This window comes from Centrocercus urophasianus, unplaced genomic scaffold, assembly GCF_019232065.1.
Source record: "Centrocercus urophasianus isolate 14NV4802_14NV808 unplaced genomic scaffold, USGS_Curo_1.0 seq_17, whole genome shotgun sequence".
Taxonomy (NCBI): Eukaryota; Metazoa; Chordata; class Aves; order Galliformes; family Phasianidae; genus Centrocercus; species Centrocercus urophasianus.
The window spans coordinates 12,450,320-12,475,307 of NW_024884722.1; the positions used below are offsets into that span (position 1 = coordinate 12,450,320).

The window sequence follows — 24,988 nt, forward strand, 5'->3', positions numbered from 1 at the left end:
GCGCTCCGTACTACAACTCCCAGCAGCTCTCTCGCCCGCTGACGGCGCGTGCACCACCCGGCTCCCGGCATACCCGCTGCCGCACCGCCCTCTGGGATTTGTAGTTCTCTCTCACCCTCGGGCCCTCGCCGGCGGAGCGGCGGGAGACTCCATTTCCCGTGGGCCCGCGGGCAGCGCATGCGCTTTGCCGGCGGCGGGGGTGAGACGGGGGGGGGGGGGCGCGCGGGGCAGCGCAGGTTCCCGTCGGCGCTCGGTGCGGCCTGGCGCTGCGAGGAGGGGCGACCGCGGCCCCGCGCACGGCTATGGACCCGGCCGAGGCCGTGCTGCAGGAGAAGGCCCTGAAGTTCATGGTGAGAGGCCGCGGGGAGCGGAGGGGGCACCTGCGTGCAGGGCGGGGGCGGGGAGTGGCGCTGGGTCGGGGTGCCCTGGGCCGCGGGGGGGTTCCGTGTCGGGAGGGGAGGGGAGTCGTGCGGGGCGGGGGGCCGCGGAGCGGGACGGTACGCGGGGGAATCTCGGGTTTTTCCCTTCATTCCCGTACTTTAGGCTGTGCTGTGCTGCGCCCCGTCCCCCTGCAGCTTTGTTCCGTGTTCCTTTCCGCCCTGCCCGCGCGGCCGCGCACCGACACCTCGCTCTCACCTCCTGCTGCGTTGCAGTGGTGGTGGATGTGCGCGGCCTGGGCCTGTGGGCCGCCCTTGGGCCATGGCAGGCACATTTGGGGCTGCTCGCATCCGAGATGCTCTGCGCTTGTACCTAGATTTGAGGCTTCTGACACTTCAGCTGTAGTTAAATTCCTTTTTTTTTTTTTTTTTTTTTTACTTGTTGATATTTCTAAACCTTTTGGGCTAGAAACATGCAGCTTAGAAATGGAAGCACGCTGGTACCATCTGAATGGAATGTAATGTTGTGTGCCTGAAACTACCCTTTCCCTATGGACATCACCTAAATGCCTGGCAGTGCGTGGTGAAAGTTGACTTTGGGTTGGTATTTCCAGTCCTACAGACCTAAATGTGAGCTCATCAGAAGGAAGCAATTCTGTTAGACCTTCAGAACGTATACCCAAGTGAAATCGAGGAAGTGCTACTTGCAAATGTTTTCTTTTTATTTGAGGTTTGCAACATTTGTTTGACTTGTGCGTTTTTAATCCTGCAGAACTCGTTTCTCTTGTGGTTCGGTGACCTTTTTGCCGCTAGTCCTGTAGTCTGGCAGACTTATAGGGTCTCTGCTCAGTGAAGTGGGAAAATGCTGTGGATACCTAAACAGGAAAGGTAGCAATTAGTAATAATAAACCACCTTCTTGGGTGTGCAATTGGCCAAAGGACTGTCCCTGAGCCTGCTGTGATCATGTTGGGCCAAGCTGGGTGGTGACAGCCTTAGTCTACATAGCGACTTCTGTATCCTCAGATGTTTCTGTGTGCTGCCCATGCGCACTGCTTTTGTCATTGTGTGCTTAAGTTTCCAAGCAGTAGCTTAGTTCCAGGCATTTGCGGTCTTCCATAAAGTTGGGCCTGGGACCTGAGGGAATCCCTGCTCATCTCACAGCTGGCAGCGTGCCACCTGAACAATAAAGCTCCATGATGCTGAGGAGAGACCTAAGCATGAGAGAGAGCTGCTCTTATGAGAGCTTCATCTGGTAAGGGCTCGAGATAAAGGGAAGAATTATCGAGGATCAGACTTCACTGAGAGCTAAAAGCTAAACCAAGTTCCTTAATGTTTTATTAAAGTGCCTCTTGAAAGCAAAATGCATGCAAAATTGCAGTGAAAGAGTGAGCTTCCCTCTGATCCCCTTGAACTTTTTAGGTATATCTGTATGGCTTGAGAGTGATAAAAGCTTTTGTTTATACCACATCTCAGGCTTGCTTTGACATGCATCTGTATAGTCCTTCTATCATTTTAATTATGTTGACCAAGAGTTTCTGTCAGACTCAGTGAGGTCTTTCCCTGTTCTCCGTTTGCTGTTGCTGGAGGTGTATGCAGGTAGGTTGTTCCAATAAATGAGATCCCATTGTAAATATCAGGTCGGTGCTGCTGGGAAGTCTCCTGTCTGTCTGGAAGTCTCCTCTCAGTCTGTCAGGACTCAGAAAGTGCTTAGGTACTGCAGTAATGGCATTGCTACAGTCATCTGCACGGAGGTAGTGGATCCTCAGCTAATGCTGAATCATTCACAGCATATTACTCTGTCATCTGAGAGTGTGATGCACTCTGTGTGCTGCTGCCTTCCCAGAAGGGCTGTGCTTTGGGTTGAGGTGGGCTTTGCTGTTAATTAGTGACTTTTCCCTGAGGCTTTCCCAGTGCTGAGGTATCTCACTGTAGGTGAATACTCAAATGTCTTTTGTAGGTGTGATCTATTATCTCTCCAGCCTTTTTGGTGGTTCTGTTTCTAATGTGAATTTGCGTTGGGTTTCATTTTGTGTTGGAAAGCAGCCCTGTAGGTGGTGTTATTTTTGGGCTTCTCTAGAAAATAATACTTTTTCCACTAAGTGACAGTGCCTCATTTTCAGCAGTGACTTTGAGCAGTGCTCCTGAGTCACAAGGTATCAGGCAAGGCAGACCTGCTGTTCTCATGTCTCAGAGAAAAATGTCACGTGGAAAATTCATCCAGTGCTAACCTTATAAATGACATTATCTTGCCTTAAAAGGGGCATTTATTTTTTAATGTGTCTGTATTCATTACCTTGAAAGACAAGGTTCTGAGTGCTGGTGTGTATGTAACTTTTCAGTGAGACTAAAATCTCATTGTTCTCCCTGGCTGCTATTGTCTCCGTTACTCGCCAATGGAACGGTGTTGCCTTTGGGTAATATCTGCTACCAGTTTTCCAGGTGTGCTTTCAGCTACCATAGGTGTCATCTGATACTTTCAGCTTTAAGTAAAGTATTTAGCATCATTCACCTACTCGGTTTACCTCTGCAAGAAGGCCTAATTTATTCCTGATATTCAGCTGTGGCGGATGAGCATTATGCAGTACTGAGCAGCTGCTCACCAGGGTGGGCTGTATCTGCTGGCAAAGGACTGTTGTCTATCACACACTCTACACGTCATCTTTCAAAGCTTCTTTTGAGTGAAAGCTAGTTGATAGATTTAAAAGACAACGTTGTAAATTACACAGCCCAGTGCTCTGCAGCTACACCAAGGGTTTTGTTGGAGTGGCGCCTCGGTTTATCCCAGTGCCTTTTGGTGTTTCTGAAACCCTTGAGATACGCGCTGCGCTTCATGAAGAGTGCAGCTCTAAGGGACTGGTGCGTGTGCTAAAAGGAGAGACAGCTCTGCCCATTAGTTTAGAAAAGCCACCGTCATGGACAGAAGCGTGCCTTACAGAGCTCTGCTTTTATTCCTTCAAGAATGCGGGGTTTCTGTTGTCATAACCACATACAGAAGTACCGGGAACGAGGTGCTCGATGAGGAACTTCCACAGTTGAATGAAGTGTTTACAACTGTAGATACAGTATTTAAAGCGTGAGCGCAATAGGCTCAACTGAGACTTTGATTAAATGTCATATAAAGTAAACTACATCTGCCTGCGTAGAATAGTAGATATTTTTTTTCAAAGTAGCTTCAAATGGTTCTGTTAAGTGTACGAATGTTCTGATGATTATCTTTTTAATTAAAATGAGAAATCTTTGTTTAAAGTGGCATTCTTTTTTTACGGCCTGTTACAGTCTCTGTAACAATCATTTCTTAAGTCTGAACGTTTTTAATTCCAGGAATCCATTTATATAAAACTATGTTTAGACTTAATTAAGGAACGATTCTTAGAAAGCTTGTAAATAGCCAGGAAAAAAGGGACAGAAAATAAAACTGACATTCACACTTAACGGAATGATTGTTACAAGGTATGTAATATGCTATAAAAATACAATAAAGCCCTTTTTATAAGAGTTCATATTTTTTGTTCCTCATTTTGAGAGGTATTTAAGAAAAATATCAAGGCTCTATGAAGTAACATCTGTTTGCGCGAATGGACTTGTGGCAACTCCAGTTGTGTTTAATTAGGAGTGCTTGGAGCTGCACCTGACCAGCGTGGGATCTGTCTGGGATAGTTTGGCAAGCAATAACTTGGTGTTTAATGCAGTTTCACTTTCTCAGTTTCTCTGGGTGAATCAATTTGCAGTACTTCATTTAATTTCCTGGCTTGTGAATAGGAGGATGTTGATACCAGTGTTCTTCATGAATTTCTTTTTCCATTTAACACTCATCAGTGTTTTCTTTCTGGGCATCGTGATTCTAGAAGGTCCTGATTGCCTTCTTATTTCATAGAAGAGCACAAACTGGTGTCTTTTAAGATGAATTTGTTCATTATTTTTTGTCTGAAGTTCCTCTATTTTGGTATTACATCCTTGCAGGTGCTACTGGCAGGTCACGTGGTCAGTGCAGTGAAGGCTGAAAGGTACCAAACCTTGGAATCCCTGGCTTGCTCTTTTCTATATGTATATTCACACACATGCAGAACAGGTGGACAGAAACAAATCAGAGGGTTCCCTTTGCACAGAACACGTATGGTTTATGGCATCAGTAGCACTCGGATTTTGAAGAGCTGGGACTCATTAACTGCTGTTTAAAACTCTGCTTTAAAACCTTTAACACCTTCCTACTGACATTTATGTCGTGCTAACTTTGTTGTAGAATCTTGGGTATCCAGAGGAAGAGTAGCATGACAGCAATGGGAGTAATTCTGAATTGTACAACAGAAGCTGGGACGGCAGTTGCTTCCTGAATGTGAGGTTGCAAAACCTCCTTGAATTTTAAATGTACTCTTAGTATTTTTCTCCAGTAGAACTCAGGTAACGTTCTCTCAGCTGGAGGATTTGTAGGAACCACTGTTTATACTGATTTCTTTCCTTTTGCCCCAAACTCAGGGAGCTGTTGGGGTTCTTCTGCTCTAAGCACACCCCGTTGGTGCTTCCAGAACTTCACCCTTTGCTTCCCTGGTCATGTTTCATTTCAGCCACTTTGCTTCGTTAAATGTGTTCAATTAGAAAAGCAAATGGCAAATTTGCTCTCACATTGCTGAAGTATTTAGTTTCAAGGACTTAAAAAGCAGAATTTGTTGCACCGTGCTCTCTGTATCTATTATATGTTCTATAAACATCAGAGAGAATAGGCTGACCTTAATATTTGCTTCCTAGCCTAAATCGCCGCCTTGCAGCAGTTATTTCCCACTGAATAAAAAGTTTAATTTCACGCCCTGATTAGTGCTACCATGTGCAGGTGGATATTTATTTTATGCAGCTAAACTAATCTGCCTTGGCAAATTATTTGCCAGTCAGCAGAGCTATAATTCCTTGTGAGTATTTGGTACTAAATTCTCATTCTCGTTAGTAAGATGGAGCTGAGTGTTCTAAGCACAGAGTTTGGTTAAGCAAAGTTTTTCCCAACTGATCTTTAGAAGATGCAAGGTATGTGCAGAGGCCTCAGTGTTCTGCAGCTGTGCTATGGAAAGAGGTAATGGAGGTTTCAGAGGAAGAAAATGCTGATTCTGTAGTTCTGTATTGTCTCCAGGGGTAAGGTGGTGGTGGGAACTCCTGAGTGCTGGCCTTAACCACTGACTGAGCACCTGGGGAAAGGACCCGGTCAGCGTGGGAGCACAGGTGAAGGCAGTTCAGGTGATCAGAGGGGGTGGAGCCTGGCTGCACCTCTCTAGACCTCAGTTGAGGGCAGACTGCCACTGGGGAGGGATCTCTTTCTGGAGATCCCTCCTTGGTGAAGCTTTGCCCTGTGAGCCCGGAATCTTCTGTTACAGGTGAGCAATCTTCTTCCCTTCCTTTAGAGCACTCTTCTATCGTGCCCATCCTTCTGTCATTACACCTTTGGTGAAGCACCTTTTGCCATCATATTGATCCAATTGCTACAGGTGGGAAGTGGGTGGTGTTTGGAAATTGCCTCTTCAAGGGGCGATCTTAAGTGAGAGAGAGGGGGAAAAACAACAGAGAAACACTGCAGCAGCTGATCTTCAGAGTGTTTTCAGTGACCAGCCAAGCTCTGATCTCCAGGCAGCAAGTGAGAGGAAAAGGTAAAGCTACCATTCTTATCCTGCTGTTTATTTTCAGTGTGAGGGACTGAGCCAGGGGAAAGGGTGATCTGCAACTAGAAATGAGGTGGCAGAAACAACTTTATGCTCTGATCTGATTTAAAATTCACTTCATGCTATGAAAACTCTTAAAGTGGGGACCAGGCCGTATTTGCTGAGTTACGAATGCTGACTGCATGTTTTTGTCAAGTGGATTTGTTTGTCCCCTGCTTTGTTTCCTTTGGTTTTCTCTCTGCTGGGGTTTGTTTGCACCATAAAACTCGTTAATGAAAAATGCTTGTTTTCTATTACAAGGAAAATCGTTTATACCTGAAATTATGAAATTTCATTAAGAGTTGAGTGAAGGGATTCCACTGACTTGTTTTTAGTCTGCATAAATGCATTTCTTCTTGTATTCATTTTGAGTGATTGTTACAGTAAGGTTTAAGGCACAGATGAGCATGTGTTTAACCAGTGAGCTTAGCAAATCGCTTCTATTGTATACAGATTTTCATGCTATATTCAGCAGTGCGAATGGCATAAGCCATTTGCACATGCAAGGAGTTTCTTCTCTTCCTTGTCTGCTTACATTGTGTTGTCTTCAACCTCCACGTGCTGCTGACACTTGGGTAATGTTTAGCCATTCTTGGTGGCAAACTACCTCAGGTTCCCAATGCTCTGTTTTCTTCAGCCCTCTTCATTTTGTCCTTCACAATTGAGGAGATGCTCAGCAAGGTGTAAATTGCATAGGTGCTCTTGCACTGAAGGGCTGAATGAGATGTTTTTTTGGCTGTGGCAGCAGAGAGGGTTGTAGCATAGTGGTGTCCACTGGCTGCAGCTAAAGAGTAAGTGCTCAAAATACAACTAATGGGTAATTGAACATCAAGCTGTTTTCTTGATGAGCACTGATAAGTGCTGAGAAAACTTCTTGGTTCCACAGAAACTGTTGGATATAAGCATCTTCAGATTTGCACTAGATGGCACCTGTTATTTATTTCTATATTTTATATAAACAACAGTGCTTTCTTGGTGTTGTCCAAATACTACTCCTGCTTTGCTGGATAGGAAACTGAAGCTCAGAAACGTACATGGTGTTGTGGACTGCAGGAATTCGCTCAGGGTCATGCAGTACCTCGACAGGAGCAGGCAGCATCAGAGGAAAGCGGTTGTTCTAATAGCCAGCCTTGTGCTTCTAACCATGTTTTGGTTAATTTTACAATTGGCTAACCACCTGTTAAGAGAACACATTTTATCATTAAACTAAATTAATTTTAAAAATGGCTTGAAACTGTCTGTTTTTAATGGGATCTGAATATTCTTTGTTTTAATCTGCCTCATGAGGCTTGTCTTTCTTCTGGGAAGTACACTGTTACATCATTAAAATACCATCCCCTACTGAGAGAGAAATCGGCCCCATTCACTAAATGGCAGTGCTGAAACAATGACAAGTATTTCTAAAAACTGCATTAAAATTCATTTTTTTTTTTTCTTCATCTGTGAGCTCAGTTAACCAATGAGTGCTTGGCCTGCTTGCAGCTGGATGTGCGCAGCCCAATTTGCTCGTTGTGATGGCGGAAGGCAGACAAAGATATGTCAAAGACTCCTCATTTAAAATTATGCTACTTTTGCATGGTGACTTTGCTCAGAAACAAACCAATTTGCTGCTTTTGGTCCCGCTCTGTACTAAGAATTAAAAACATCTGATCTAATTTCCCCCCTGCCCCGGTGCTGAAGCAGGGTCTGTGCATCATCCTGATGGGAGCAGCAGGAAGGAGGGAAAGGGAAAGCTCAGCGAGCTTCAGCCTTGCTGAGGGATGGGTCACAGCTCACAGGCTGTGAGCAGGAACCAACCGGCACCTCCTGGAGGAACCGGTCTGGCGGGCAAAAGCAAAGAGCCTCAGTGCTGGTTTTCTTCGCTTCATCTTGGGGTGAGAGGGGTTGCAGGGAAGCACCTACAGCAAGACAGAGGTGATGAAAGCTGTAGAAAAGGGAGTTTGGGAACTATCAGCCAGTGCAGAACCCTGGTGTGGATTTCTTCCATCATCCGGCTTTGTGCCCGTTTGTGAATTCTTTGGTTTCTTTGCAGGAGTGCTGTCTCTTGTTGCTGGCATCTAAGGACGGTGTTACCGCAGATTGTAAGGTATTTCAAGTATAGGAGAATGGATTAAATACTCAAGAGGAAGGCAGTGATGATCTTTGCTGGATACGAAGCAGGGCTTGGCTGCATTCTGGCTGGAAGAGGAAATCTTGAAGCTTCTAGGCTTGCCCATTCAGCAGCCAAAAGAGTCTCTTGTTGCTTTAGAGAAAAAGGGTCTGGCCCCCTCTCCACACACATCTTTCTGTGAGAGCAGTGCAGAATGGAGCGGTGTTTGTGTGGGAGTTGCTTTTAGCATTCGGATGTTGGCCTTCAAATTCCATCTGATAGGAGGATTCTGGTGATTCTCCACAAGGTTGGTTTGTTGAATCTGCTCACTGCTCTTCTTCCCATATTCTGCTTAAGTCTCAAAAGAATTGAGAAATGCAGCCAGCTGTCATTCATCCCCAGCAACGCAGAACAGCAAGAAGTGGGTGTAGTCTCAAGAAACTGGATCAGTCTCATTTTAGAAGACTTATCTTGAAACCATCTCAGCAGTTATCTGAAGGAATCTAGACAGTGTTAACACCTTCAAATATGATCTAAGCTGGTTTCTATAGATAATAGGCTAGGTTTGAAAGAACAAAGATCTCTGTTCTCAGTTTTTTCTTTTTTTTTGTTACTTTTGTCCTTTATTTTGTTTCTTTTGACTGAGATGATTCCAGTGCACTGCATTGGTTTTGTACTTAAACAGCTTCTTTTTTAAAATAAACAATAAAATGCCTTGAAAATTTTCTACTGGCAAGAGGATTCCTAGGTAGTTATTTCTTGCTGGCCTTTAAAATAAGACTTTAGGCAGAGGCAAAACAGTACAGAGCTCATCAGTAACAGGGAAGGTACCGTCGGGGTTGGAGCGCTCTTGTGAAGCATGGCTTCAAATCCCCGGTACTGGCAGGCAGTGCACCCTGCAGTTCCTTTTGCAGCCTCCTCAGAGCAGCTCTTACATGGGTGCTCTTTTCTTTGCTACGGTATTGTAAGGCTGTTCCAAACCATAGTACTTTTAGCTGGAATCCTCATTCATGTTTTTCTAGCTAAACTTCATTCATGGCATTCATTCATTCTCATTTGATCCAGTGCCAGTGTTGTTCTTGAGTTTAAACAGCTCTTCCTGCTCCTCTGTGTTCATCTGGGTATGTTTGTGGAGAGCAGTCATATCCCCTCTGAGATGGATCTGGTGTGTTGTTTTTCCCCTTTTTCTTTCCCTCATAGGATGTTTCATGTAAGGTTTTATTGTCCTAGGAGATCTTTTCAAACAGCTGCAGAATGTGATTAATCTACCTGGGACACGGGTGGGCAGAACTATGCACAGTATTCCAGGAAAGGTTTTTACTGATCCCTTGTACAAAAGCATTAGTACTAATTTGTCTCTGCTGGGAGTTTCTCATGTTATACGTTCTCTGGTGGGACTCACCTTCACAGCTTATTCACATTGGTGAACCATCACTAAAAAGAAGTGTCTAAAAAGTTATGTGTAGTAGTCTAAAAAGTAATGTGCATCTGAGCCTCTTCCCCTCTTTTCAATTTTTTAGCCTCCAGCTTACAGTGGAAATAATGTTACTTTTTGATTTATATACATTTTGTGTTCTGTTACTTCCAGATGCTGTGTCCAAGGAAGTTTGTTTTCAGCATATTGATGATTCTTGGTTTTCAGCTGTTAATATTTTAGAACTAATTCCAAGATTAATAGTGGATTTCAACCAAGACCCAACTGTACAGCTTGGTGGCTCCCTCTTGAAAATAACCCATGATCCTCTCCCTTTTTAGGTTTTTATCCTCCTTACAACTCTGGTATTAATCCTAATCCCCTCCATTTTAACTAGTAACTTCCTATGTGTCATCTATCAAATGCTTAACTACTTGTAATTTGTCTGGACTTTGGTGATCTTCTTAAAGAAGAAGATTGGGTTAGTCTAGCACTAATTCTAATTTGTTCTACATTGGGAGTAGATTTACTTCCATGGCGAGTGCTCTGTTTTGGCCGTAGTTACCAGAATTCAGTTTGTACTTTTTGCTTTCCTTCCTTTTTTTTATTATTTTTCTGAAGTCAGTCCTGCAATGTTTCAGGCTCACTGTGGTTAGTCTTTTTCCAAATATTTATCTGCATACAGATGCTGCCAGTGACTGCCTTTTGGGTGTCTTCCCTCACTTGTGTTGTCCCTGCCTCATCCTTGCACCGTAATCCTTCCTCTGAGACAGCATGTTTCCCTGGTACTCCTTCTTTTAAATTCCTTCTCTGGTCAAGCAAGGAGCATTTACGTCTTGTTCCTGTCTTGAAGAGTTGAGAACTGTCTGGGAGGTGCCCTTGGTGCAGGGCAATGAGGGGAGGAGCTGGAATGTATCCTAGTAAAAGCACAGAGCGATAAGTTTTGGGTTCCGAGTTCCTTACAATGAGTGAATGGGTCTCATGCTGTAATTGTGGCACAGTGCTTTGTGAGGGAAAGGGGCTGGGGTAGGACGGCCATACATATGTGGGTTTTGGTCTGTTATCTGGGATTTAGCAGGAAGACAGGAAGGTAAAAGTTAGCACTAGAAGTTCTTTTGATTTTTATGGAGACTGTAGTTTTCCAAACTTCTTAATATAGGTCACCTATTCGTCTTTTTTTTTTTTTTTTTTACTGAAGAGCAGAATTTTCTATTCTTCCCGCTCTGAGTCTCAGTGAAAAAAACTAGTATCCAGATGAGCTTTCTGGCTTTTGTATGGATTTAAAAAGAAGTGACAAGATACAGCCTTAAAAGGCACTGTCTTCATTTTCTTGATACCGAGACAAGCTGCCTTCTGGTTTGTACGGTGCGCGCTTGTGGCTGCTGCTGTTGGTGTTGGTTATTTGGCACAAGTTGAAACAGTAGCAGGAGACACGTAGTTTCTCTTTGCCATAGATTTTGCAGCCTTGAAGGGGCTGAACCTAGGACTTGAATTTCAGATTTGAAATGTCGGGTGGTTGTGACATCGAGGATGCTTTTACGCATGGGCACGGAGAGGATGTCTTTATGCTGTGGTAGTAAGCATGCTCGCAGAGCTGGCTGGTATTTGTCTGAAGATTAATGAGGTGTCGTCACAGATCTCCACTTGATTCACAATGCTGTAGCTTAGTATTCCTTTGAGCCCTTGAGAAGGTAGTGTGGTGTGTTGTGTGACTCGGGTAGTTTTCCCCGTGGCTGCAGCTCCTGTCTTTGTGTCTGTCAAGGAGTGCAGATACACGTTTGGCCAGACTTTGGTCAATGTGCTCCAAACCAGTTCACTGAAGAACTGGAGTTAGGCATGTGCTCCATGAGGAGTGAATTCATGTAGCTTCTGGGCAGAGCTTACTGCTTGAGAGGGTTGCCTCCTTCAGTTTTCATAGCAAGCTGTGAGCTCGGGCAGCCAACCAACTCGTTGCCTCTGCTTATTCTCGGAAATCTTGCGGACGGCACGCTTAAATCTTAGCGGCATCAGACCTGATAACAGAATCACATACAGGATTTCGGAGTCTCCAGACTCTGTCCCCTTATGTAGAGCACTGACAGTGGAATGGGATATTTAGCTGGGCTGTGAGATGGTATGTTATGCAGTAGGAATTTATTGCTGTAATGCATACAAAGTCATTAACAAGTTCTGTGCCGCAGGGGGTACTTTCCTTTTCTGTGAAAATCACTCCAGCTGGACAACCCTTGGTGCAAGTGGCCGTGCCCTCCCATGTCAGTGACTGGCAGATCTAATTCTGCCTTTGTAGCCGAGAGCCCGTTAGTTAATGGAGTTTTGAATATCGGTACTCAGAGGCAACCATCAGAGTACTACAATGCGTTATTCCTCTTATTCAGTTGGTATTTATCAAGGAAGGTGTTATATCTAATGAATGCAATGTTATCTTCAAATAAATTCCTGCGTGTGGGTCATAATTTAAAAGAAATGAAAATTTAAGTAGCCTTACAGTTGCTTTGCAGTGGCAGAGAGAGATGGGTTTAGCTTGCCTGTTTGAATGGTACGTGATGGAAACCCAGAGTCAGTGTCCTCTCTGAGGGAAAGGGAAGCATTATGGGTTATATGATCAGATTAATAAAATCCTTAGTGCATATGTATATTTCATACACGTCCTGTCCTTCCCTCTATATCTTCTTGCATGGAAGCAGATAAAATGGAGAGGTAGCAGTACTGCCTTGCCAGTAACAGAGTAGGTTTCACTTTATAATTATCGTACTGACATATTTATCCTTTCTCATGGAAGTGAAGATGCAGATATTTAAGAACCCTTCTTGCACAAAAAAGCCCAATTTCCGCTCAGCACTTAATTAGCACTTGTTTATGACACGGCATCTGATTTGATTTTCAAAACAAATTGCACAGTAAAGAGGCTGATATTTAAACTGTATAGTAACCAAAGCTCCAGCTGTGACTCAAATATTGTAAGCCTTCAGGGGTTGTGTTTAGGTCTAGAAAATAGGAACTCAGGCCTGTAATTAAATGTCCTCCAGAAATCAGCCTTTGTCGGGAAGGAAAGAGGCACCACTGAATTTCAAATTGCTGACTTGTTCTCAGAAATCATTCTGTTGTTCTGGGCCTTGCTGGGGACTGCAGAAATCAAATGGATTAAAAAGAAGAGTAGATGGCTAAAGGAACAGTGCCAGTTAAGTGTTGAAGGAGAAAAGATCAGAGCATTAGCAGTTAGAGTGCTTTCCAAGTTAGCCCTGTGATCGCCTTCCTCAGGAAGTGGGTACTGGAAAAGAGCAAACGGACCCCAGCAGCCCAGCATCTTGTTGTGCAAAATGCTGGAGCAGACACTAAGAAAATAAAACTTCTTATGGTACTGTAATCATGAGCATAAACAGTGTGTGCTCATGAAAACCCAAAAATGAGTAGGTCTTGTTGGGCAATTGTGGTGTTGGTAGAACTGCCTTGAATGGATCGTAACCATGGAAGACTGTACAGTTGACTGATAAAACAGCACAACTTTCCAGCAAGGTAGTTGTCAGCATTCCAGATCTTGTAGAGGCTGGGAGAAGAGGAGGGGCAGGTTTGTGATTTCTTTCTTTTTTTTTGTGTTGACTGATAACATGTGGGTTTCTGTTGTGTCATTCACAGTTGTAGCGTGAATGTGTCTGCTGTCACTGGGGTACAGAAATCTGGAAAGCTTTAACCAGGTGTACTTATTTGTTTGTGCCAAAGAGGACATTCCTGGGTCGTTCGCAGCGTGCCTGTAGAAAGGCCACAGAAGTTCAAAATTTGGGAGACTGGTTGTAAAATGAAGTTTAGCCAATGAGGAGAGCATTTGAATTAAGTGCTGATAAATCAACTCCAGAGATTTTAATGAGGTTACACTTTTCCATCAGGAATTGCACTGGGTGTGAATGGAGGCTCACTTGGGTGTGTGTCCCGCTTCAGTGGAGCAGGCAGCAGCATACCAGCATACAGCAGTGACACACCTTGCACTACTGACTGCTTCTCTTCTGTATAGTTCCTTTTCTGGATGAGGATAAGCTTATCAAATGTAGAGAAGACATGCTGCAGTGAGGGGGTCTGCAGGCATGGCAGTGGGCCTTAGTTTCTCCTGTTTGTGTATTTAACTGGCCAGTGTTGAAAAACAGAGTTTACAATTAGTGCTCATCTGCTGAAAGGCCTGATTACTCTTATTGCTAATGCTCAGGCACTAAGGTTGGAAGGAGCTGGTGTTAGCAGGAGTTGTATAAATGCAGTGCTATCTTTGCTGTTGCAGGCACTTCTGCATACGAGTAATCCTGTTAATGGCAAAAGATTTGTTAATTTACTTGCGTGTTTACAGGGCTGGGATCTTCAAATTAAATGGTTTAAATCATTCTTAAATCAATTACTCAAACTACTCCAGGCTGATGGGCTTTACAGACGTTAAGCAGCCTGCCAGTCCTAAGAGAAAGCTTTGCTGTTATCCTCTAATTTCCAGGCTAGGTGGCTGAAGTGGGGGAAGAAGAAAGGCGATTTTCCCCAGATACGTGGGTGAACCTGGGCAGGTCCCAGACTGGTGTTTGGGTCTCTTTACTCCTGACACTGGGATTTAACCAAAAAGCTTTTTATTTCTGCTTGTTTATGAAGGTTTTTTTTTTTTTTTCCCCTTTAACTCCTTCCAGATAGGGGGTACCATGCTGTGCAACTTTCACAGAGCAACTGGAGCACTTGAGCCAGATGTGAAGCATGGCTTTCTGTAGGGGTCTTGCTAGATATGTCACATGTTAGTTTCTTCCATTTTCAAAGCACGTAGAAATGTCAGCAGCTCCTCCCAGCAAACCTGTGAGGTGGGTTAAATAAGTGTTGTCCTCATTTTACAGCAGTAGAGAGACCAACCACCCATGAAGTCGGTGTTGAACTAAGGATTAGGATGCTTCTAGCTGTGCTAGAGGTCCCCTAAAACATACTCTGTTGATGTGTTAGGTACTGGAAGCCCACTCAGTGGGTGAGTGCCATAACCAGGATGTACTTGACTCTAATTTATCAGCTCAGTGGTGGTTACTGAAATTCAGCTTTAACTCAGATTCCTGGCTAGGACACCAGGGCATAATCTTCCTACTGTTTTGAAAGATTTAGGAGAATTTAAATTTGCACTGGAGAGAAGCCAATCGAAGTGCGTTTTGAGGTCTATGCCCGTACTTTTCTTGGGAGGCAAGATTTTAGTACATTCCAATTCGTGTTTTTATTTCAAATTCCCAGGCTGAACAGCTTCCTGCCCATAGCTGTGAATGTTCAGCATTCAGGTCACATGTTTTTTCTCTCTAACAATTCTTATTTTCAGTGTTTGTGGACGCAGTTTGTGCAAACTAAATATATTGTATGGATGCAAGGGTGGGTGGAGTTTAAATCATCTTGAATAGATCTGTCCTGAAAATGAGAGATGTTTGCAGCTTTCTAGAAGGAGCAGCGGGGGCACACATCTGTTGGTTTGGAGGAGAACTGCCACGAATTAAGAAAAGGGATTGTGAAATAATTGCCAAGAGTAAGAAAGATGGGGGATTTGGTGTCTGATGATCTCCTGCCTGGTCCTGTTGCTCAGATATGATTTTAATTTCTAAGCATCCCCCTTTTTTTTTTGGTTGGGGTGGGGGATAGGCACAGCTGAATCTGCTTAGTTTTGTGAGTATTGAGACTCTTTGAACATTGTGTCAGGGAATATTATGCTAGGGAAAGCTTAATTTGGTGTTGGTTTGGTTTTTTTTAAGTTGTAAATTATGCTTTTTGTTTTGTACTTCCAGAGCAATTGGGTGTCTTGCTTTGGTCTCAACCTGATAAGGCATAGAATCAATAAACCGGGGAAGAGGTTACGTTTGTCCATCAGTTTGAATCATGTGACAGCATGTGAGTGTAGTTTCCTGATAGTCCATGCTGAGGCTGCACCTTTCAGAGCTGCCCCATAATCTCCACATTGTCCACTGTTGTGTCTGACCGTGTTGAGGGTAGTGGCACTAAGGACACACTCACAGCCTGACTGCTGTTTCCATACCACGGAGCACTGGAACAGGCTGCCCAGGGAGGTTTGGAGTCTTCTTCTCTGGAGATGTTCAAGACCTGCCTGGATGCCGACCTGTGCGACCTGCTGTAGGGAACCTGCTTTGGCAGGGGGGTTGGACTCGATGATCTCTGGAGGTCCCTTCCAGCCCCTACAATTCTGTGATTCTGTGATGTGGTGTTATGAAGTGGCCAAAGCATTAATGATGTCTGGTAGGTGCTAATACTACATCCACAACAGGTTGTGCTTATCCAGGTGCGTTTCTGGGGGAATTCAAAAGAAATACCTGTATATACTGAGCTGGAATGTAAAATGGTGGAAATGGTTTAAAAATAAGTAAATAGATAAATAAAGTAGTGGTGAATTTGCTAGGAAAGTGTTGCTAAAGCAGCTGTTACCTGAGGCAGCAAACAAGAGGTAACATGGGAACCAAACTGTCATATGTGGCTTTAGAAAATCTGCATTGCTTAAAATGCTCCAGAATTTAGTTGTAGGTTAGCTAGGTCCTGGTGTAAAAGGAGGTCTCTCTTTATGTCTATTCTCTCCTAGCCCCGAATACACATGCCAAAAGATGGATTCCAACTTTTATCTTCTGGATACCAAGCATGGCTAAAGCAGGTTGGACTGTATTATTGTTATTCATCTCATGTGAGGGACTGTGTTGGACACCTGTGCTTGTCTCATTAGTGAAGTACATAAATGAGGGTATAATGAAGTTACGGTGCCATGTTAGCTGATACCCTTCATAGCCATCACTGTTTTGTGTTTGTGCATGCTGTGTTTGTATAACATTTCCTCACCGGTCTCATGAATGTGCACCTCCTGTAAATAAGAGTTCAAAAAGCAGCCACCTGAAAGCAAAAAGGGTCACAGTTGGAAAAGAAATCTGCAGCAACAGCTCAAATTACAGAATTAAAATGGGCCTTCAAACACAAAGCTGCATGGCGGTGGTGCTGGTAATAATGGGGAGGCCAATGGGTTAAAACACGAGAGGATTGCATCCAGCACCATTCAGATCTGCCTGGCTGGAACAAGCACGGACACTGGCTCACATCACATACCAATTGTGCTGTTTGACACAGTCTGACACTGCGGGGACTCCCTGCTCGGGAGCGGCCCAGCTCTATATTGCTCTGCTGTTATTAAAGGCCAGCCTTTAGATGTCTCAGCAGTCTGCCGCGAGCGATTGCTGTCAGCTTTTTCACTTCTGTGAGTGAAAAATCCCCCTTCAGGAAAAAAAAAGAGCTTAATTTACAAATTGCTTGTATCAATCTCTCCATCATATGTGGATCTTCACAAGAGAAGCTGGCGTCCTTTGGAACACACGGCTTAAAGTTGCTGGTGTAGTAGAAAGCCAGAATGGTTGTGTTGTTATGGCAACAACAACGGGAAATATGAAAACAGCACAGAGAAGCCGCATCCTGTTGTCGTGGCAACTGGAGTTGTGGAAATGATGAAAAGTGGCGGTGAAAGGATGTATGGTGCTGTGAGCCCGGCACAGACAAAGAGACAAGTCACCTGTGTGGGGCGGGAGAGGATTAGGAACAGCAGCAGCATTAAGCCTTAAAGCACAAGAGTTTCATTGCAGGTGCTAACAGGATGGCTTCGGCTTTCTCCAGCCTTCTCTCCTCCAAGTACTATCGGTAACTTGTTAGTGCAAGTTGCTTGCTGCCCTCAGCTTATGTTGACTTCTGGGAAGCTGAGACGAGCTGGAGCGCTTACAGAAGGTTGGGCGTTGAATCCCGTGCTGTGTTTGCAAACCATTGCTTTGGCTGAGAGATGTACCACGAAGGTGAAGTGGTTTGGAGCTTCCCTCTGCCTGGAAGTCCCACACTGCTGAAGGTCAGCTGGGACACTGCAGCCAATGCCTTCCTGATTTCAGCTTTGCTGAGCTGGAGGCACAGCGTCTCGGAGGGATCCCGGTTCTGCAATTAATGTCTCTCAGAACTCAAGTTTGTTGACCTATGGGGCATAGCGTCAGTCCTTCTTGTGTGGCAGGCTGAGAGAACAATAGAGAGCAGATTGTGTGCTCTTCTGATTTTTAATTCAAAGGCAAACAGACCTGCATCAGTTCTTACTATGTTTGTTACCAGTGCTCTCTCTGATGCAGGTGGAAAATAGGCATTTTTGCCTCTGAAAAATGCTCAGGGGAAAAAAAACCCAAAACAACAACAAAACAAAATGCTCAGAGATCTTCACATTAGACAGTCTGAAATAATAAAAGAACTTACACGTTCCTTATACTTCTCTGTGTAGCTGCTTTCCTTTTGATTTTGTGTTTACTGTTATTGGTTCTAAAGCCTTTAACTTATATATCCTTACTCCTCCTTGATCCAGAAGAAGTTATAAACCTGAGCTCGTGTCACGAGCAGATGCTGTCTTGGAAATAGCTCTACTATTCTAATTTCAGTGCTGCGATTTCACTGCAGGAAGTGTAAGGGTAAGGGAGTTGGTACAAAGCGTGGCAATTTCTGATCAAAAGGAGGAGCTCTGATAAGCTTAGAATTTTTGAGGTCAGAATGATTTGATTTAGGAGATGCATCCAAAGGCCCTACCTGTAAGAGTCTTAAAAGCGTGTCTTGGAAAGAAAACCACTTTGGTTTATTTAAAAGCAGTAATCTACATATGCATGCAGATGGAATGGTGTCTATGCATCAGACTTATCCCTTCTGGTGTCTGTTTGTGTTTTTAACAGGATTCTAACGTAATGATTTTTTTTTTTCCTCTGCATAGCTGAGTATTGATCTGCTGCCTGGCTTATACAGAATACGAGAAGTATCCCAATAACACAGTGTATTAATGTGAGCTAAAAGCAGCTTGTGTTACAGACGAGGTGGAGGAAGATGGAGTTCTGCAAGACTGGACATGTACTATAAATATCCATAAAACTGACAATTTTATCTAAAAACAGTGCTGGCTGGATTTGCGTATTCTCAGCCTGCTCAAATAGGAGATAATAGTTGAACACTACCTGAGCATGGGTCGCCCACACTGATATTGTTACCCTCTGCCCTTTCATGGCAGCTTTTTGTATTTAACGTTGCTGTGCTGCAGTGCAGAGCTGCGTTGTGCTCACATGTGGGCTGGAGGAAGCACAATACCGGTGTCCAGCAACGTGTGTTGCTTTAAGAAAGGGGTTTTAAGGAAAGCTCTTTTTACTCCAGCAGTTTGCTGCGAGTTTATCCCTTACAAAAAGGTGAACACCTGCAGTTATTTTGTTCAGCCTTGAGCTTCATTTCATCCTGTCTTCAAACGGCAGCGCTGTGCTGCTGGCAGCCCGTAACATCCCATCACAGATGCTGACCCTGTGAAGACAAGCTGCAATTGACTTCTGAGGGGAGGGGGGATTTTTGTCTGGGACTCGATCAATAAGACATGACAATCCAATTCTGTATTATATTGATGCCTTCTGTGGTTTAAGCTAAAGTATGAAATTGGGCAAATTAGGCTCTTAATTAGCTGAAACACTTACAAAACATTATTTTGATTACATAAACGAGGAATTTTAAAGCATCATTTTAAGTGGCTTGTGAAAGAGAATCCCTTCCCTCGTACACTGTTGTGAGCAAGTACACATCACCCAAGATACATAATATAATGCGTTCATCTGAGACTTTCTGCTTCCCAGTGTCTTTTGGAGTAGGATTTTTAGAGCCAAGTTATGAACCTATAAATGTGTTTTATGCTGGAAATTCTTGGTGCTGCCTTTGCTGGACTGGGACCTGCAAAGGCCGCTATGATCAAACAGGGCACCTAAGATATTAACAGCCTGTGTTTCAGTCAAGTCAGCTGGGAAACAGAGTGTAAAACCACGACCAGGCTGAAAACAGGATTACTGCATTAGAACTGCACTTCCCCAGTTTAAAAACATGCAATGGCTGGAAATATTTTCTTTTAGTAGTTCTGTCATTGGGTGTCTCCTCTGCAACGTCAAAGGTGTGTATTCTGGTTCTGATGGTTCCGTGTGCTGTTTATGATTCAGGCAGTAATCCCTCGGATGGGAAGTAGGAGCACGTTTGCATTCTGCAGTTCCTAATTAATGTTTGGCATTCTGATAGTGCTTTGGAAGTGCCAAGCGCCGTGCAGACAGGAGCGTTTTGGGGAGAAGGGGTAATGTGATGTGTGCATAACTTAGCAGTAATTGTCAGAGATTTTAAAGAATTATGCAAAACTATGGGTGGAGGAAAAATCTATCAAACTCCCATTTCTCCATCTCTCCACCAGCATAGGATTCTTCTCTGCATGTTTTGAGGGAGAGCTACAGACCTGGCTGATGGAAGTGTCCCAAGCTGGAAAGGCTTCCACTCAATCTTAAAGTTGGCTTGAGGGATTTTTTTTCTTTTTGACCTCGTAGGTGTTCAGGTTCAGTGCTGGTTAAGCAGTTGGTGTTGTGGCTCTTTCTGCTTTTTGTCACATAGGCGGTGATTTGCTGTGACTGCCTTCTGCTCAACTCCCTGTCTGTGTTTCAGAGCCAGAGCACCCAGGTCTGTGGCACCTCTCAAGTGGGCAGGCGTGGAGCTGAGGGGCCCTGTTACTCGTTACCCAAGCTCATGCAGCGAACATGGTCCAAGAATTGGGTTTTCAAGTTTGCTGAACCTCAGGCTGTCTTATCCTCTCCCGTGTCTTGTGGCATAGGGTGACTTTAAATTGTTAGAAATGGTGACAAAATCAGGTTTTGGATGTGATGTTGCCTAACAGCAACTTTTTCTACTCTAAACTAGACCAAGAGCATCTCCATCGTCAGCTTTTGGAGAGCTGTTAAACTTAGGCCTTGCTGGGATTGGTTTCAGTGCGTTTGGGTAGGTCTCGCTTTTAAGAACGCGCTTGTTGCTCAAAGAAGCACACGCAAGTCCCTACCTGTTCCACTCCACCAAGAAGGGTATGGCATCTGATTCAAAGCTTTGCAGGTGCACTAGTTTATATATGTATCAGCTTTGTGGATTAAAGAGCTGTAATTATGAAAACATCAGTATTGTCTGGTTCAGATATGGTCTACGTGAATTTCCTCCAGCACTTGGCAGCTGAGGATCTCGCACACCTCCTAGCTGGGAAGCAAGCTCCTCTTTAGGGCAAGTAAGTTCTGCTGCTCTTGAATCCCAGAATCCCCCAACAAAACCAGTAGCCGCTCCTTGGGGAAAACGTTTCTTCACAAACATTTTCCTAAAAGCCCTGATTTGATCCTCCCAGATCCTGTTCAGGTAAGAAGATATTTGGACGATCTGAATATGTAAACTCCCATATATTTGATATTTAAGAGTAGTTAGTGAACTGGAATCTCTTGTAAAAAGTTACTGTAAGCGAGGGAGTTAGCAGAAAATTAGAGGAGAGTTTGCATAATATGCATGTTCAGGGAAAGCTACTGCACAATTATGTGAGAAGTGGGAGGCTAAAGGCAAAGGGATCCTTCCCAGTGCTGTGAGCTGCTTGTGCACTGCGGAGCTTGCAGAATGCACTGAGCCCAGAGCCACAGTGTGAGAGGGGAAACCTCTGCACTGAATTCAGTGGTGTGTGCAGGTGTGAGCCTGATACCTGAGGTGTTTGGGGTATGGGAAGAATGCTATGCTTGAGCCGTGCCAGTGTGCTTCACCATCTGATTTGTGAGATCTCCTTGTTCTAAAGAGCGATCCTGCAGTGTTCCAGGAGCACATCTTCCGTCTTCTGAAAGTGAGGAATTGGGTTAGTGGAGTGCTTCAAGGTCCTGTAAATGGCTCAGCGGCTTATTACAACAGTACAGGAACACAAGCCTCTTTGGATGGTCCTTGTACGTATTTGTGGAAATGTGACCAAAGTATTTGAGCGTGGCAGAAGCTGAGAAATTGTTGGAAGCCGTGGTTGTGACAGCAAACACGCGTTGCCCAACACAGGTGTGGTGCAGCATCTTCCAGCTGGAAGTGCTGGGGAGCTCATGGAGGCATGGGCTGTGCTAAAGGGCTTCTGCAGTTCCCTTTGTTTTATAACTTCATCTTCTTACTATGGAAAAGCCACCATGAAGGCAGTGGTAAAGGCAGTCAGAACTATCTCATGTGCAGGGAACAGGGACCTGCACATGTGTGCAGGTGTGAGGTGTGTGAACTTTTTTTTCTTGGCAGCTGTTTTTGGCTTAATCAAGGCTCACAGCTTTTCATGTCTTTTTCTTATTTTCAACTGGAAAAAAAAAATACAAAAAGAACTTTATCCAAAAGTTATAAAAGTATTAATTTGCTCTGAGCCATGCTGGTCTCTTTGGTAAGTTCATAATTAGAATCACAGAATCATAGAGTTAGGCAGGAATTTTTTTTTTAAATGGGTCTTTTTGTCTCTCAGGTATATAACTGCTGCACAACTGGTGAATCTGTATTCATATGTTGAGGGGGTTTAAAGGCATATTATTTACACAATTCACTGAAATGGCTCCTCTGGAAGCTGGGTGGCTCTGTCGTGTAATTACGTATTTACTGTGCCTTGTATCCACTGTTTGGATAGGGGGAAGAAAGAAAAAAAAGCAAAGACCCACGAAAATCTACTAAAATAAAATAAAAGGGTTTTTTTTTTTTTTTTTTTTTTTGAAGTTATATCATAGAACTTAGCCCATAGGATCAAGTGCCAATCAAGCGCCAATCAAGCTAAAAAATAGAATGTGTTTGGCAGACTTTGAAAGTATGCAAATGGCACTGGGAGGTGCTTTTTTTTCCTTTTTTTTTCTATCTATATCATGTGTTTAATTGAACTGATACCTATCTGAACAGCAGAGGGGAAATGTACAGGGTCCCATAAGTGAGAGGTTGAAAAGCGGAGCAAAGAAATGAGCCAAAATGACTTTTTAGCAAGAAGCACATTCCTGGGGTTAGATTTCATGACACCTGCATTTGTATTGTAAATAGCTGCCCCCTGCTCTGATACGTTTCATACAATGTGTTGCATTCTGTGGTGACAGGAATAGTGCCTGCTGGCACAACGTGGAAGTGATGTATTGTATTTTTGGCTTTGGCTTAGTTAAATACGTGGCCAAAAAAAAATGTACTAAGAGGAGCTGAGTGGGAGTGAGGAGTCTGGGGCTTGCTTCTGCTTTCTGCAGGACATTTGAACTAATTGTGGCTGTTAAGAATCCTCCTAACATCTGGGCGTTGATGTGATGAAGTGTGGTATGGGATCAGCATTCCTAAGGAGTGCTTCCTGCGTTTGGATCTTGGAGAGCATGAGGAAACAGTGTCATGAGAGCCTTTTGAGGAGAACTGTACCTCACAGCCATCCCGTGTTGCACTTCTGCAGTGATGGAAATAAGAAACAGGAAAGACCTGTCTCCTCACATCAAGCCAAGGGCTGGATTAGTATGGCGTGTTTGTTTTATTGCTGTGGACCAGTAGAATTTCTACTTCTTGGCCTTTTGTCCCAGTTTTCGTAATAAGTACTTGTTTCTCTCTGTGCCGTGTTATCCAGTTCCCTCACTGTGATCAGTGGGCCAACCTGCAAAAGCCCCATTTCTCTCAGTTTTTAAACCATTCGTCTTGTCAGCGTGTTGTATTCTACTTGTGTTCCTTCATGGAAATGTGTGAACAGGATCTGAATTACCATCTCCTAAGAGAAGCAGAAATAGTATTGGTTTTTCTTCAGAGTTGAACACTGGATGCTGTGCTAGAAGGGGAGTAATTCTGAACTAGGAAAGGACTGAGATAGGTGTGGCTGGGAGCTGCAATGAGCATCGGGTACAGATGCTGAAAAAATCAGCAATTAGGGAAAAAAAATCATTTCCTTTCTGGCTTTGCCACTGACTAGTTGAGAAGTGCACAAATACTGGTTATGTTGGCTGTAAAGCAAAGGCGTTGTGGGTATGTGAAATGCATTGTGAGCGCAGAGTTCAGCAGTGCATAGTAGTTTGTTGCCCTTCGGCATGTGGAAAAGGTACGTGCTTAAAAGACATTCATGCTGTACTACTCTCTAATTAAGATCTCCAAAGTGTTTATAAAGAAAATATCCTTAAACCAGTGTTCCATTCTTGTTGCTGAGTTTAGCGCGGTGCGTTTGTGCTTTCACACCTCCTGTGTGCTGTGGTGGTTAATTGCAGTGGTCCGAGGGTTTTGGTTTTTCCCCGTGCAGAAGCGTTGTTGTACAGGGGAAGGTGATGCATTTCTGACCTGTAACATAATTTACTAAAACTCTGTTAGTTACCTGTAGTATATTGTATTTGCGAAAGACCAGAAGAGAGCAAATTTGATAAAGAACAGTCTGAAATTGTAGCGTGTAATCTTGTAATGCAATAGGGAATAAATGAAGTAACCAACTCTTGTGCTGGCAAAAGTCTCACCATCGAATGTGGGCTGAGATTTGTCTTTAGGACGTGACATAATTGGAATAGAAAGTAGACTATTAGTGGCAAACCATCCGACGTAGTAAAAAATGTTCTCGCAGTATAGTTACAAGAGTAGTTGAATAGGTTAAAATATGGCTTCCCTTCAATGCAGAGTTGCTGCCCACTCAGCTCAGCCTATTTTAATTCAAAGTGCAGCAAGCCTGTGTTAATCACAAGCAGAGCAGCTGCTCCAACCTCCACCAGCAGCCGGATGCTGAACTAGCCTGAAACTCTGCTCTCTGCATTTCTGTAGTGGGAAAACATTTCAGAGGTCAAGGAATGGGACTAAAAAAAAGCAGTGAGGAAAAAGGAACAGTGGATTTTTGTCAATTAGTTCCCCATCTAATGCCACTTAATGCCTTTTAAAGATGCTTAGCTTTTACCAAGAATCAGCTTTGCACCTCTGCGCTCGGGTGGTGCACCCTGCCTGGCGTTGGGTGGGCAGCATCAGCATCCCAGTGCCTTGCTGCGGGCCGGCCTCTGTGCTCCGAGTCTTTATTTTGAAGACTCAATGGGCACAGAGTCGAGTTCAGGAGAGGATTTTGTCAGGCAGCGTTCAGGCAGGGCCGGTCCCTCGTTTGAGGAGCTGACGGCACAGCGGTGAGCGTCCCTGGTGCGCCGTGCTGGGCGGATGGGGACAGAGGCTGCTGAGATTTCCTGAGATCAGGCTGTAAATGAAGTTGTTCTGTTGGGTCACTCATCTGATTTACACACAAGCTGTTTCTCCTGAAGCACCTGGGGCCTTTTGTTCATGCTTGTGAATAAGCCTCTTTCAGTCACCAGCAGTAATTTAGAGTCTCTGCTTCCTTCAATAGGTAACAGCAAGTACAGCAGTGACATTTTCCCCCACTGCGTGTGCAACTTCACTCTTCTTTTTAACCTGGGTAACAGAGTTGTATCGCTCATACAGACTTTGTTATAGACCGGAGCAGATTGAGAAGTCATCTGAGGTGTTGGTAATTATTTACTGTGTGCTTCCCAGCTCTGCAGTAATGCTGAGCAGTGGGAGTGCATGGGTGAGCAACAATACCCTCTGCAGGTGCAGGGACAATGGGCCCTCAGTATTCTCCTTTGTTACCGT

The 24,988-nt window shown here is 44.1% G+C and overlaps 1 protein-coding gene across 5 annotated transcripts in view; it reads left to right on the top strand.

The window, feature by feature from the left end:
- Positions 1-259: 259 nt before the first annotated feature.
- Positions 260-24,988, top strand: part of BTRC (beta-transducin repeat containing E3 ubiquitin protein ligase) — a 112,298-nt gene continuing 87,569 nt past the window's right edge. For 2 of the 5 annotated variants that reach the window (XM_042818171.1, XM_042818174.1), the window contains exon 1: positions 260-350. In XM_042818171.1, the coding sequence (XP_042674105.1) occupies positions 303-350 (48 nt within the window). In that variant the 5' untranslated portion in view covers positions 260-302. Of the gene's footprint in view, positions 351-16,130; positions 16,200-24,988 lie in introns of all 5 variants that reach the window. The other 3 variants (XM_042818172.1, XM_042818170.1, XM_042818173.1) reach the window with 3 other exon arrangements.